The sequence below is a fragment of the Meles meles genome, chromosome 20 (genome assembly GCF_922984935.1).
Source record: "Meles meles chromosome 20, mMelMel3.1 paternal haplotype, whole genome shotgun sequence".
NCBI classification, from domain to species: Eukaryota; Metazoa; Chordata; class Mammalia; order Carnivora; family Mustelidae; genus Meles; species Meles meles.
Genome location: NC_060085.1, coordinates 21413745 through 21428431, shown reverse-complemented (window position 1 = coordinate 21428431; position 14687 = coordinate 21413745). Strand labels below are relative to the sequence as shown.

General features: G+C 59.9%; 1 protein-coding gene across 1 annotated transcript; it reads left to right on the top strand.

Annotated features, from left to right (window-relative positions):
* The first annotated feature begins 6172 nt into the window (after nucleotides 1-6172).
* DUSP7 (dual specificity phosphatase 7) lies at nucleotides 6173-13589 on the top strand. The gene is made up of 3 exons (XM_045992180.1): nucleotides 6173-6829; nucleotides 8254-8688; nucleotides 11463-13589. The coding sequence occupies exons 1-3, from the start codon at nucleotides 6313-6315 to the stop codon at nucleotides 11768-11770; spliced, it is 1260 nt and encodes a 419-aa protein (XP_045848136.1). The 5' UTR covers nucleotides 6173-6312; the 3' UTR covers nucleotides 11771-13589.
* Nucleotides 13590-14687: the final 1098 nt, after the last annotated feature.

The following is a 14687-nucleotide window of genomic DNA, read 5'->3' as shown; positions in this document are numbered from 1 at the left end:
GAGCCACTTCATCAAGGGCCACACTGGCCACGGAGAGTTGCTGGGACTCGGTCAGGACCATGGGAAGCTCCAGAGCCGGAGGAGGCCAAGTCTGATTCACATTCTCAAAAGATGCCTCTGGTTGCAGCTAGGGGAACGAAACAGGGGCTGGGAAGGAGGCTGGCATGGTGGGCCAGGGAGAGGGAGGAGGGCCGGGACTGTGTTGTGACAGTCGGGGAAGGTGGATTTGGAAATCGGCTTATGGGATGGATTGGCCAGGTGTGCCTGGGACATGGGAAGAGCATTTGATAGCACAGACGCTATGTGCCAGGCATAGATAGGGCCCTCTTGTTATGGGATGAATAGGTTCACATGCCTCCAGTCTGTCCCCTGCCCCCACCTCCCAGAAATGGGAAAGAGCAAGGGTTCCCTGTGGACTGTGCTTGGGTCCCTTCCTGTGGGAGGGGCCGGGATTCACAGTAAGAGCCAGCTGGGAACCCCTTCCCTGGAGGAAAGGAGCTCTGGGTTCTTAGTCTGGGGCCCAGCCCCTGCCACAGCTTGACTAGTAACCACGGGCCTCAGTGTCCCCATCTGTCAAATGCGTTGACAGCCTTTCCAGGGCTGATTAAAGCCTGGACGAGAAGCCAAAAGGGAACGTGATTTGAGACAGTCAGGTGTGTACCTGCCCACTAAGCCCACAGGGGTCTGTGTGTGGGAGATTGTAGCTGGAGCCCGAGGCAGGTACTCACCCCCCTCCTCCAAGACAGCCCTTCCCACTTGCCTGTGTTTATGTGTTTCCTTCCCATCACCTGGGCCACCATGACTCACCTCAGGCCCAATGGGTGAGTAACTAGCTGGGCCTGGAGCCAGGCCCTTGGGCAAGACTTTTCCCTTCCTGGGCCTCAGCTTCCCCACCTGCAGAACAGACAAGGCCTGCTCTGGGCTCCTGGCTGGGGAATCTCCGAGGAACGCAGGGCTGAGGATGTGAAAACTGCCGTAGGACGCAGGAGGAGGGCAGCACAGGGTGTGACCTTTGTGCCGGGACAGAAACCGGACCTGCTTGAAATCAGTCTCTCATCAGTACTGAGCAGAGAGCACCCCAGGAGGCCCCCATCTCCCTTACGGGGACCCTCGTGCTGAGGAGAGCTTGGAGGAGAGAGGGCTGGGCCAGGAGGAAGGCCTGACAGGGGGGTGGGGGGGGCAGGACTCTGGGTGAGAAGCCAGGACTGTGGGAACTCCAGTGATAACAGGGGCTCACACAGGTGATGTCACACGGACGCTCCCTGGCGGGATTGGCTCCCTCCCAGATCCTTCCAGGCTGAACTGCCCTTAAGCAGGGAGAGGATAGAAAACAGGGACAACCCCTGGAGGAGCAGAGGAGCACACTCTGCTGAGGTCAGGCAGGGAAGACTTCCTGGGGTCAAGACCCCTCAGAAGCTGCAGATGATTTCAGAAGGGAGGGGGCACAGACTGAGGAAGTGTGTGGAAACTGGGGGTGCCATGTCTGGGCACAGAGTAGGGGGCAGGAGGAGGCCAGGGTGATGTGAGCCAGGGCTCGGGACAGAGAGGCCATGACTGGCCTGGCTCTGAATTGAAGCTTTAGCAAATAGGTTTTATCTCCCTTGTTGACCACAATCAATCAGCTGGCCATGCCTGCTTAGGAGGGTTTTGAGGCCAGAGGGTGGTTCAGCAAGCAGGAGTGCTGTGATTGACTAGTAATGTCTGCCAGGGACAAAGCAAGGCAGAGTAGTATAGGTTTGTCCTCTAGTCTGGTTCCTCATGCTGGCCCCAGTGGGGGATGCACATGGGGAGGTTAGCTAAGGGTCTGCTCTGCTGTTGTGGGAAACTGGGAGAGGGAGGGATTATGCTGGTCTAGTTCCCATTTGAGGTTCCAATCCCCTTCCCTGCACACACCCTGGCCTAGGGCAGGAAACATGTAAGCTCGAGTAGTGGGGAGGCTCCACAGTGGCCTGGGTCTCCTCGCTTCTTCCTCTTTGTCTCCTCCAGGGAGCTTTGGAGAGTTCCATCCTGCCAGCTCTTGGTCTCTGCTTCTCTTGGATGTGACCTTCTCCCACCTGCTCCCCAGGGCCCTATCCCTCCTATCCCTCTCCCCCACACCTGGGCAGGTTTGGGGGGAAGATGAATAGGCATGTGGCTCCCCAACCTGAGAGCTGTCCCGGGCAATAGCTTCTCTGGGCCATACTGCCATCACCCAGGGTCTGGTGGCTTCCTCCTGGAAGGAAGGGAGGGGCAGAATTTGGTTCCATTCAGAACCTGTCACCACACAGGTCCAAGCAATAGCCAATAGGACAGGGTGAGCCCAGGTGACTGGAGAGCTGGGGCAGGGGAGCGTGGATTTTCCCAGCCTATAACAAGCCCTCTGTGCCAAGCCCTCTGTGACCGGTCTGTGGGTACCCCTCCAACAAGAATGGCAAATGTCCAGACATTACAGGGTCTGTGTATGTGTGTGCAGCTAACGGAGAGTGTGTGTGCACACACGTGTTGTGTATTTCCGCATACACCCATATTTCTGCCTGTGAGCATATGTGGATACAGGGTAGGTCTATGTGTGTTTGGGCCTGTATTGTGTCTTTAACTGAGTGCATGTGCATGTACAAGCTCAGGCATGCATAGCCAGAGCTCTGCCCAGGGCAGGAGAGTTGCCAAGCCTTTCACGGTTCACTTCTGGCCTGGTTTAGACATGACCTGTTCTGATGGCAACCCAGGTAGGCACCTCACTGGGGGATGGGGAAGAAGCTGTCCCACGGTTCTGGGTCAAGCATAGTGACCCCCAGTCTGTAGACACAGATGGGCTAGAGTCGCTGGAACTCTCCCCATCCCCTGCTCTTCTCATGGTGGGGTGTGAAATCGATCATTGCAAACTGCCCTCCTGCAAGCAGCAGGAGCTTACCTGAAATTTGTGTTAGTTTCCTAAGGATAGGAGGAACAGACTCTCTTCCCCTCCTCTCCCTCTGGCATGTGCTTTTCAAAACATGTTTGCCCATCTCTAAGAAATCCATGGACACTGGTAGGAAAAGGAAAGTCTGCTTCCAAGATGCTTAAATTATTCTTATTTTTAAAAAGATTTTATTTGAGACAGAGAGCAAGATAGAGACTGTGCACCCATGAGTAGAGGGGAGGGGCTGAGGGAAAGGGAGGAGCAGGCTCCCCACTGAGCAGGGCCCGGGGATTGTGACCTGAGCCTAAGGCAGAAGCTAAACTGACAGAGCCACCCAGGCGCCCCAATGCTTAAATTATTCTTGGTGACATAGTTCCTGGGTCACCAAGCCACGTGGATGGGGGGAGGGGTGGACGCTGGGGGGCTGCACACCAGCTCATATCTGGCTCAGTTCACATGAAACATCCCACTATCATAGCCAAGCCTTGTGGTGCTGGAAGCCTTCACTGCTTGGTTCTGGGGCTGGATATGAGCAGATAGGGAAGGTAGCTCCAAACACACCTCATGGGTTCAGTCCTAGCACCTGGGGAAAAAGGGATGAGACTTGGGGAGGTAGACATGCCATTGGGTATCCAAAGGGAGAAAGTCTGGTGGGGTTGCTGGACAACAACAGCGATAATTCCAGAGCAAAACTGGGGGCAAGGGTCCCAGGGGCATGGAGCAGGGGGCTAATTCTAGCAGAGGAGGCCTCCCTGAGGGTGACACCGAACTGGGATCTTCTAGAAGGCTGGCAAAGGGTGAAGCCAAAAAATGTCCAGGCCATGGGGGTAGCATGTACAAAGGCCTGAAGGTGTGTGGGAGAAAGGGACAGCCCTAAGACAGCCCACCCATACTCTACCTCCAGCTTACCCCCATGGACCCGGACCTATTCTGGGGTCCTATTCCCTGCCCCTCAGGGAAACCCTGGTGAGGGGGTAGGGGGTAGGTGGGGCACCTCTCCCTGGGGGCTGCAGATGGGGGAGGGCCTGAACCCTGAAGGGCAGGAAAGGCCACATTCCTGAAGAGGAGGAATGTCTTTGATCCCAAGACCTTGCTCAGGGCACAGGGCTCCCTCTTCCAGGTATCTCTCCCAGCATTCTGGAGGGAGACTCACAGTTGTAGGGCAAGGTCCTGGGCAGAGGCAGTCCTGGCCTCCTGCTGTCTGACCACTGGCGAGTTCCTGCTGTGCTCTGTAAGTCAGAGGGTTCTGTGCCCGCCCCCCCCCCCCCCCCCCGCCTTGCATGCACGTGCACACCATGCATATGTACCCAGGGCATCCCGGCTATGATCCATTTTATGCCTTGTGTCTAGCTGTTCAAGACTGGAGGCGGGGCTTCCACCCAAGAACCAAGGCTTTGGGCTATGCCTCCAAGCTGAGAGATGGGGGCCCAGGGCCCCACAGGCAGCTCCTACAGCCAGGCTAGTTCTCTTCCACTCCTTTGCTTCACTGTCACCTTCTCCTCAGGTGACTCCCTCCTCCTGGATGCATCTGAACCCTGCCTCTTCCTCCGTGCTGGAGGATGCATCCACCTCCTAGGGAGTTTCTCCATTTCCCCACATCCTCACAGGTCTCTCCTCCTGACTGTACGGTTCCCCTGGAGGAGTCCTGAAGGGGAGACAAGGGAGCCATCACGAGCTAATGGGAGGGGTGGCACGGCCTCCCTCCTCTGTCCAGGGAGACAGGGACTGCAGGGATACAGTGGAAGCTCCCATTTCCCACTAGTGAGAGCAGTAACCAATTCACCAGGCACTGCTGTCCCCGAAGCTCCAGCCAGCCCTCAACAAGCCCGCTGAGGAATGATTCATCAGCCAGCAGGTCCCCTCCAGTGTGGGTCTGCTCAGGCTTCCTTTTCCAGTGCTGCCTCCGTCCCTGACAACCAGCACAAGGACTGCCAGCCAAGGGCCTGACCTCAGAAAAGTGCCCTCATCGCTGGATAGATCTGTGACGGGCCTGCTGGGCTCTGTCCAGGCAAGGTGGCTGTGTGCCGACCAGCCTGGGGCAGAGTGGGAGATGGAAACCCCAAGGAAGTGGAAGCACTCCGCCCGCTGGGAACGGACCGGGCGGACCGCAGGGCCCGGCCGTTAGCTCCCTTCCTAGGCAGAGGACACTGGCTCCGTAGGGAAAGCGCGGCAGTCCGCGCGCGCACGCGCGCCGCTCCAGTCGAGCCGCTTTGTTCCTGCGCTACCTGCAGCTCCATTCACCTCCTCCGCCCCGCCCGCCTGCGAGCCGACACACCGCGCTGGCGGAGACCCCGCCCACTTCCCCACGCAGGGTGGAACGGGTGACGAGCCGCGCCTCCCTCCCAACCCTCTCCTTCAGTCACGATTGGCCATCTGCGCGACGCGCTCCCGCCTACCGCGAAAGTTGGTTGGCGCACTGGGAAGGAGGTTGGCGAGGAGAGAGGTTGATAAAGGAGAGCTCCCCTCCCACCCGCCCCTCTGAGAGAAAGTCACGTGGCGTTTCACTCGGCGCCTGTCACCTCCCAGCTTGTAAAGCTTTCTTAAAGGGCTAGCTCTGTCTTCTTGAGGCTGGCCCTTTCCAGGATTTTTCCGCTCCTGACTGCGGAGTGTGGGGCGGCCCTGGGTCCTCCTAGCCCTCCAGTCCCCTGTTCGCTGATTCCCCATCAGGCCTGCTGGGGTGGGACCCCCTTTCAGGTCTCGGAGCCTGTGGCCATCCTAGGGACCAGTCGGTCGCCTGAAACGGTGACCTTATCCTAAGCACAGTGCCTGGCACATAGTAGGCATTCAGTTTCCATTTGTTGAATGAACTCGCTGAGAAAATGAATGAATGGGGTTGACAGACAGGAGGAGGGGGATGTTGGCTCAGCGTGACCGCCCCCACCCACCGCCCTATCCCTGGGGAGGCTCTGCTTCAGGGAAAAGTGGGGAGGGGTTGCGAGGCGCAGGACGTCCCTAGGGCAGCCCTTTACGGTAGGACTCGGAAGCGCTGCGAGCGCGGGCATAGGGGAAGGGTCTTGGCTGGGCACCCCAGGCGGGTCTTAGCCAGGTCCGGGTTGAGGTGGGGCGAGGGCCCGGGCGGGCGCAGGTCTCAGGGTGCACGGGGCCGCGAGCGCGCTCGCGTACTCCGTGGGGAGGGGCGGCGGAGGCGCGGCGCCTTTAAGCCCGGGCGCCGGCCCCGCGGCCCCGCCCCCCCCCCCCCCCCCCCCCCCCCGAGGACGCCTCGGCGCGCGGCCGCCGGAGCCGCCGTTTAATTGGGGCTGTCAGGCCGCGGCGCGCGCGGAGGGCCGGGCGGGACGGAGGCCGGGAGGCCGGGGCGGCGGGCGCGCAGCTCGGCGGGAGGCGGGCGCCCGGAGACGCGGCTGGGGCCCGCGCGGCCGGGGCGCCGTCCCAGGGCAGGGCTGCCCGGCCCCTGCCCCGGGCTGCCCGCGCTCCCCATGAAAAACCAGCTCCGCGGCCCCCCAGCGCGGGCGCACATGTCGGCCTCGGGGGCGTCGGCTTCTGGGGACACCGGTGCGGGGTCGGAGCCCGGTGCGGGGTCAGGGTCCGGCGCTAGCACCGGCGCGGGAGCGGCAACGGGTGCGGGGGCCATGCCCTGCAAGAGCGCCGAGTGGCTGCAGGAGGAGCTGGAGGCGCGCGGCGGCGCGTCCCTGCTGCTGCTCGACTGCCGGCCGCACGAGCTCTTCGAGTCGTCGCACATCGAGACGGCCATCAACCTGGCCATCCCGGGCCTCATGCTGCGCCGTCTGCGCAAGGGCAACCTTCCCATCCGCTCCATCATCCCCAACCACGCCGACAAGGAGCGCTTCGCCACGCGCTGCAAGGCGGCCACCGTGCTGCTCTACGACGAGGCCACGGCCGAGTGGCAGCCAGAGACCGGCGCTCCCGCCTCGGTGCTTGGCCTGCTCCTGCAAAAGCTGCGCGACGACGGCTGCCAGGCCTACTACCTCCAAGGTGAGGGCAGCACTGAGACCCCCGTCCGGGATTCGGGCTCTCCCGCGGCTCCCTGACGCCCCTGCCGGAGGCTGCTTTCTCTCCATGCGCTCCGCCTGCCCGGCCGGCGCCACGTCGCCCCCGGCTCGCATCCGCCTCTAACGGGAGCTCGGCCCCCGCGGTGAGGGTTTAGGCTGGCGCGAGGGTCCCTTCTGCACCCCGTCCTCGACACAATTCGAGTGGGCTGAAGAAACTTTTGCCGATCTGGGCTTTCCTTTTTTTTTTTTTTCCCCCCTCTCCTGTTGTTGGGGCTGTGGCAGCGCCTAGTCTCCTGCTGAGCCCCTCAGAGGAGGAAGGGGCCGCCTCCTGGGACCCCAAAGGCGACAGGACACCCAGGTCCTGCTGCTCCAGTCTAGAATGCATGTCCCTGGGAGACCAGAGTCAGGATATAGGAACCTTTGGCAGCATTATCCCCGCCCCTAAGGTATAGGGACCGTTTGGGTTGGGAAACTCTGGGCATCTCCGCTTTGGGCTCACTACTTGGGGATCACAGCCTCTTGGAGACACTTGGGGCAGAACTGTAACCAGAGTCCCCTGCCATGGCTGTCTGGGACCCCCAAGTCCCCAGCCTACTACCCTTGAGCTTGTGGAGCGGGGAGGCAGCTGGGGGGCTAGTGGCTGCAGCCGGTGTTTCCAATTAACATTCCAAAATGGCCTCTCGCTGGCAGCGGGCGTGCAGGCAGGGAGGGGAGGGGAAGCCTGCGGCACCCTCGGGCGCAGGGCCCATGCCTAGCTGCAAGGCGCTCCCCATTTCTTGTCTCTGTAAAGCCCCAGCAGCCTTCCGGTCCTTGAGATCTAAGTGGGGGAGAGGTGGAGTTGGGACCCTTTTTACGGACTTGCCACTGCGGGAGGGAAGAGCCAGCCAGTACTTTCACACTGTCCTCCCTGACTGTGGTTGGGGGTGGGGAGCAGGGACCGGACTCCCAGGCAGGAGGCCCAGGACCTCTATGCCTCTCACTGACCTAGACATAGCTCTGGCCTCTACAGTCCCCTCTGTAAGAGGGCTTGGCACACCCACAGGTGCTGGCCGGAGACGGGGTTGTCTTCTTTCCTTTACCACTGAGCTGTTACTCAGCACCCATGGGAGCCAGGTGTGCCTGGGGGCTGTGGAAGAGAAATGAGCTGGGGCCCTGAAGCCTAATGGGTCAGGATATGGCACTCAGGCATGTTATTTCACCTTCTGGGGCCTCCGTTTCCCATTCTGTCGGGGGGTCATAAGTTGGATGTGGAGAACACAGGAGCAAGTACACGTGTAACCCAGTTGGCAGGGCCCACGTTGGCTGTTGTCGGTGTTAAAGTGCTTGACGTGGGCAGCCCACTGGTCTGGGGGCATTGGCCGGTGGCATGGGCAGTCTCTCACCCAGGCCCTCTTACCCTGGCCACAGGTGGTTTCAACAAGTTCCAGACGGAGTATTCAGAGCACTGCGAGACCAACGTGGACAGCTCATCCTCACCCAGTGGCTCACCACCCACCTCGGTGCTGGGCCTGGGGGGCCTACGGATCAGCTCCGACTGCTCAGACGGGGAGTCCGACCGAGAGCTGCCCAGCAGTGCCACGGAGTCGGACGGTAGCCCTGTGCCATCCAGCCAACCAGCCTTCCCCGTCCAGATCCTGCCCTACCTCTACCTCGGCTGCGCCAAGGACTCCACTAACCTGGATGTGCTCGGCAAGTACGGCATCAAGTATATCCTCAATGTCACGCCTAACCTGCCCAACGCCTTTGAGCATGGTGGCGAGTTCACCTACAAGCAGATCCCCATCTCGGACCACTGGAGCCAGAACCTCTCCCAGTTCTTCCCCGAGGCCATCAGCTTCATTGGTAGGTGCTGCTGCGCTCTGGGTGGGGTGGGTGGGCAGCTATGTCGGGTGTGTATGAGACTTGGGTGTCACTGGCGCCTGGCTGGGTACCTCTGGGCCTGTCGAAGCCTGTGCATGCCTTGCTTGTGCTGGCATGTGCCCGTGGCCGAACCCATGCCTGCTGTGAGTCACCGAGGCCCTTGGGACCCAAGTGGTCCCCTGAATCCTGGAACTGCCCCCCCCCGCCCCACCCACGGACCCTGCTGTCCAGCTTCTGTTTTCGTGGCTTCGCTGTTTTGGGCTCGGCCAGCTGAAGCATCACAGCCCTCAGACCTCCCACAGGTCTTGCCTGCTTGTCCTTATGCCTCAGCACACGTGTTTTCTGGGAGGGGGCTGCCAGCATGCCTCTTTGGGCTTTATTTTGTACCTGAGGGGCTAAAGGGTGGTCCTGGAGCCGAAGGCCGACCCCAGATGGGCAGCTATTGGAACGTGATGAGCCAGAGTGACTTGGTAGGGCCCTGGGTGCTCCTGGCAGCCTGTGGGGCTTACTTGGAGCATAGGAGGCCTTCCTCAGAGCAGTACGTCCTGCTGTTGCGCTTAGAACCGTCAGCCCCCGATGGCCCCGGCTGACTCAAGCTCCTTGAGCTGCCTTATCTTCGACCTCCCCATCCTGCTTCCTCTGCGGCCAGCTGGAAGCTGTTAGACTGCAGGTCATCCTCCTGGCCCCAGCTCTTACCCGGGGTGCAGGGAAGGGCTACCAGATCAGCATGAATGTAAACCCTTGGCTCTCGGAGCCTGGTGACCCTGTGTTTCTTCCCAGCCTCCAGTGGCAGAGAGGAGGTGGCCTGGGCAGTCCTCTCTGCTGGCCGCTGTGTCCAGTGGAGGGCGTTTTGGTGTCAGCTGGGCCGGGCTAGCTTTAATAACAGGAAGTGGGAGGCTTCCCCGCCTCATCCGCTTACTGGGAACCAAAACTAGGTGCCTGGCCGGGAGGAAGGAAGGAAGCTGAGGCCTGGGGGAGGGGCTGTGACCAGGGCTATTGGAAGCTTCCCAGCTCTGCCCAGGGAGGGACAAGGCCAGGAGGTCTCTGGGTCCTGCCTGAGCATTCATTCTTTCTTCCCAACAAGACAGGGGAGCAGAGAAAGGGGATCCCAGGCTCCCAGGGCTGAGCCTGGCTCATGGGTGCCTTTATCCTTCTTGAAGGTCCCTTTGCATCTGGGGAGGGAGACAGAACAGGGTGTAGGAATGGGGGAGGGAGACAAGTGAAGGAATAGAGGCCTGAGCACCCCCCAGGACTCGCTGGGACTGGATCAAGCCCCAAGCCCCAAGCTGCTCAGCCACACCCTGAGAAGGCTAAAAATAAAGCCCGTGGAAGCAGTTTCATTTTGCATTACCCGAGAGTGGGTTTGGGGGCCAGGCGTTCCCCATATCCTGGTGTGTCACCATCGGGGGCTCATCTCCACCGCCCCATTAGCTCCAAGTCTCAAGGTCAGACTGCACCACTCTGCACCAGGCTGCAGCTTCTCTCCCTTCCCGAGCTACTCTTGCCCCCAGGCAGTGCCTGGATCTGGATTAAGTGCCTACTGCATGCTTAGCCCTGGGTGCCCTCACAGGGATGAGGAGGGGAAGCTCTGCCAGGCCAGAGGGAATGAGCACCGGAGGTGGAACAGCCTAGGAACCTGTGCATCGTCTTGTGGGAGTGCATTGATTGAGTGCCAGCTATATGCCTGGCTCCCAGTGGGCTCAGAATCCAAGAGCTAGGGACCTGGAGGGCCCCAGAGAGCTGCCTCTTATTAACCTCCATCCTTGGCACAGCTGTGGCACAGAGGCCCTAGAGCCTAGGGAGGAGCGATTACGGGACTGAGTTGTTGAGTGGCTTAGCTAGTGTTTGTTGAGCTCCTACTGTGTGTCAGGCCGAGGAGACTGAGAGTGACACTGGGAGAAGCTGGGAGGGTGGGCAGAACCTGGTTGTTGGTGGTGGGAGAGGTCACTGGTGCAGGGGCTTTCTGGGAGAAGTCGAGTAAGTGAGGTAGGGGAGGGGGCTCTCCTAAGTGAGCCTCCCTGGCGAAACGTGAGGTGTGGCCTTCCTCCCAGTCCCTGGCTGTTCAGGAGTAAGGCTGAGGGGCAGGGGACAGGGCAGAGTTGGGTGTAGGGCCGGGGCCCTCCATTCCCTCTCCAGGGCTCCCCTCAGGCCTGTTTCCCAGGAGGCCCTCAGGGGATCCCCATGGGAGCCGCACCAGAAGAGCGAGCTCAGCCCCTGCCACCAGTCGAGGACTGACCATGGTATGTGACAGGAGTTAAGAGGAGCCTGTCTGTGGCCTTGGGCTTGTCACTCTCTTTGTGCCTGTGAACCTCATTTATAAAATGAACTTGCTGACCATCTCAGGTGCAGATGGCTTGAGAGGACACAGGTGACACCCTCAGCGCAGGCTGGGCACTCAGCTGTCGTAGCAGTGGGACAAGCCGTGACTGTAGCCATTACAGGCACCAAGGTTTGGAGAGCCCTCTCTTAGCTCAGGTCCTTTTAAGAGCACTGGGAACATGGGGGCCCATTTTATGGATGAGGAGACTGAGGCACAGGGACGTCCAGTGACTTGAAGCTGACGGGTGGCAGAACCCTCTCCACAGTCACGCTCTTGACCTCCACCCCAAGTGGCTATCCCACCTGTGTGGGCCTTTACCGGGTCCCTCAAGTGTTGGGCAGCACCAACCAGTGACCCTGCTGCCCCCTGTGCCCCAGCCCCCCACCTCCGGCTCCCTGGCGGAGGTGTCCTCCTGACCCATGCCTCTGTGTTGCAGACGAGGCTCGCTCCAAGAAGTGTGGTGTCCTGGTGCACTGCCTGGCAGGGATCAGCCGCTCGGTGACGGTCACCGTGGCTTACCTGATGCAGAAGATGAACCTGTCACTCAATGACGCCTACGACTTCGTCAAGAGGAAAAAGTCCAACATCTCGCCCAACTTCAACTTCATGGGGCAGCTGCTGGATTTTGAGCGGACGCTGGGGCTGAGCAGCCCGTGCGACAACCATACCCCCAGCGAGCAGCTCTACTTCTCCACGCCCACCAACCACAACCTGTTCCCACTCAACACCCTTGAGTCCACGTGAGGCTGGGGCACAGGTGGTGGGGGCTGGCCCCTCCCCAACCCACCCCCCCAGCCCCTCGGGCCAGGTGGGTGGCCCACTCCAGCTACGTCCAGCCGGAACCCAGGCAGCCTCGGACACAGCCAGTGCCCGGAGGCCCCGGGTGGTCGGGCGGCCGAGCTTCCCTCACCACCTTGGGGCGGGCGGACCACAAAGCGAGGCCTCCCTCCACAGGACTTTCTGGAGAGGCCCTGAGCTCTGGGACACATGGCCTCGGGAGGCCAGCGAGGCCTCATCCTTGTCCCAGGACACTCCATCAGCAGATGGGCCAGCCAGTTGGGCTGTTTTTTAAAGACCCATCCACGGACCTGAGTTTACTTTTTACTTTTGGCAGGTAATCCAAGCTCCCCGGAGCACAGCAAGTGTTCAAGCTCTTCTTGATTTTTCTTTTTTAATGAAAAGTGTTATTTTCAGGCTACACGCAACAGTGGATTGTATAAACCAGTATTTCATCCCTTCCTTGATCCTGCGAGAGAGAGAGACAGACAGACATGTTCTCAGTTTTGTTTTTCTTCCTATTTCAAAAAGCAATTACTGTTTTTGTTTTTGTTTTTAATGGAAAAGACAAACCCCGTGTTGATCTTGACCAAATGCGTTTTGCACATGTGTGAAGCCTCCCATTTCTGCAGCAGCCGGCCCTTCTCGAAGGGTTGGCTTGCTGCTCTCTTGGCGTCAACACCACCCCCAACCCTGTCGTGCCCACATCTCTTGGCCCAGCCCCTCTGGCACTGCACTTGCCCATGATGACCTCTGCAAGTCACAATGGGTGGGCTGCTGGGTGGCCTTTGCATCCTGGGCCCTCCAGCGGCCCCTGCAGACTGGGCAGACTCCCGGAGGCAGGAGATGGGAGGCCCTGCAGCGGGCCCACTGGAGGCGGGGCTGTGGGGGACACCAAGCAGTAGCATTAGCCCTCTGGGCTCAGCCCGTAGGAGGGTCTGGGCCCCGGGCCCTTTCTTTATGTACCCACTACTTCTGTCTTTCTCTCTCTCTCCCCGTTTGTTTGTGACTGAGAGTGGAGGCCCGGCTGCGGGCGGGGGGCGGGGGAGCCTGGGTGGCCGAAGCCCAGCCCCGCCTCCTAGTTTCTGTCCCTTACCCTGGCTGATGCTTCGGTCCAGCTGCCACTCCGAGCCCCCGTGTCCCATGGAAGCTGGCCCTGCACTCCTCTTGCCCATGCCTTCTACTACCAGGAAACTCGCACCAGGAAAATACCAGGGCAGGGGCAGAAGGGGCAAGGATGGACAAGAGAAAGGGGCGTGGGGCTCTGTCCACCCCCTCCCCCCAGGATCCACAGAACAAAGCCACGGATTCCGTTATCCTCCAGTTTCGTTCCTTCTCCAGCCTCAGTCCCACCAGGTGTCAGGACTGCGCAGGGGCCCGGGGAGGGGTGAGTGGTCAGGCCGGGGTCCCTGAGTGAGCCAGCACTTGGCCTGCGAGCGAGGCCGCGGAAGCTCTGCCCCACTGCGTCTTACCTCACGGGGCGGTTTTCAGGGATTCTTTAAGGCAGCGGATTAAAATCTTGCCACAGTCGAGAAATTGACAAAAAGCTTCCATGCTGTACATGGTTCTTTCTCTTTTTTACCTTTAAAAAGAAAACCCCAGAAAGATGCATCAGATTTGTGTACGTGAGAGTATGCGAAGAGGGTGGCCAGTTTTGCTTTATGACCTTATGAAGGAAAATTTGTGACCCTACATATACACACACACATATATATATATATATATATCCCGAACCAGCAACGGGACTTTGTTTATATTGCAAATAAATATTATTTTTTCTTTAAAACAAAGTGTGATGTCCAATAAGGGACTGGCAGTGGGGAGGGAGGTGGGGAGGAGAGGCGGGAGGTGTCCTAGCACCTGTTCGGTGTGAAGTCCACTAAGCCAGGAGGAGGAGGGGCCCAGCCTGGTGGGGAGGAAGGGAAGGGTGGCATTGCCCCAGCCCTGACACACTGCAGGCAGGGATCTCGCTACTTTTCTCCATGGGCTTTTGCTGATTGGTTGACGGGAGATGGAAGCTTGGAGAGGTTTTGTGGACCAAGGTCATACAACTGAGCCAGCCCTCACTCACCCTGAATGGCTCAGGGCTGTCCACTGGGCCTTGGCCAGAACTGCCCCAGGGCCTCAGACTCCTGACCAGGGCCTGAGGGTCCTGACCTTTTCCTCTTGCCACTCTTATGGGTGGAACAGGGCCTGTGCACCAGTCATCTCAGCCTTCAGCCCAACTCCCACCCTCCCCCACCCCCACAGTCCCTGGAAAGCTAGTGGGACTTGCAACCTGGCTGGTGACCGGTCAGCCCCACCTTGCTCCTCAGGAGCTGGACGGCCCTCAGTTCACTCAAGCCTCCCTAAGCCTCTGTTTCCATCTCTGAAACAGAACCAATGGCACGAGATACCCAGTGCCTTCTGTTTGAGGCACGATGAGCATGTTCTATTCATTTCCTGGTCTGGGCCTGCAGGGGAGAACCGGGGGCCGTGCCTGGCTTCTCCAGAGCCAGTGAGCGTCCCCTCACCATGCGGGGCCCCCCAGGGGGCTCCAGGCCAGGACCTGGGTGGAAGCAGGGAGCAAGAAAGAGGGAAGGGGACTGAAGAAGGATGGTGGCCATGGCCTGGGGGTGTGAGGCCCTCCTTGGGGGCATAGCCCCATGTGGAACGGAGCTCCAGAACGGGGAACAGAGGCTCCGGAGGATTTTATGTCTCCTTTGCCTCTGCCAGATGGAGGGAGCCCCCGTCGGGAACTAGGTGCTGACTCAGTTTCCTCATCTCTGTCTCTCATCTGGCTTTATCCCTTCCGCTGTGACCACACTGGGCTGGCTGCAGGTAGGGTGGTGGGTAAGGGCAACTTGGCCCCTTTTCAAAGACTCCCAGCTGGGCTGTCCAACTT

Excerpts from the sequence above, each read along its gene's own strand:
- DUSP7 (XM_045992180.1), top strand. The coding sequence starts at position 6,313 with ATGAAAAACCAGCTCCGCGGCCCCCCAGCGCGGGCGCACATGTCGGCC. Across the intron at positions 6,830-8,253 it reads CCAGGCCTACTACCTCCAAG|GTGGTTTCAACAAGTTCCAG; the intron begins GTGAGGGCAGCA and ends CCCTGGCCACAG. Across the intron at positions 8,689-11,462 it reads CGAGGCCATCAGCTTCATTG|ACGAGGCTCGCTCCAAGAAG; the intron begins GTAGGTGCTGCT and ends TCTGTGTTGCAG.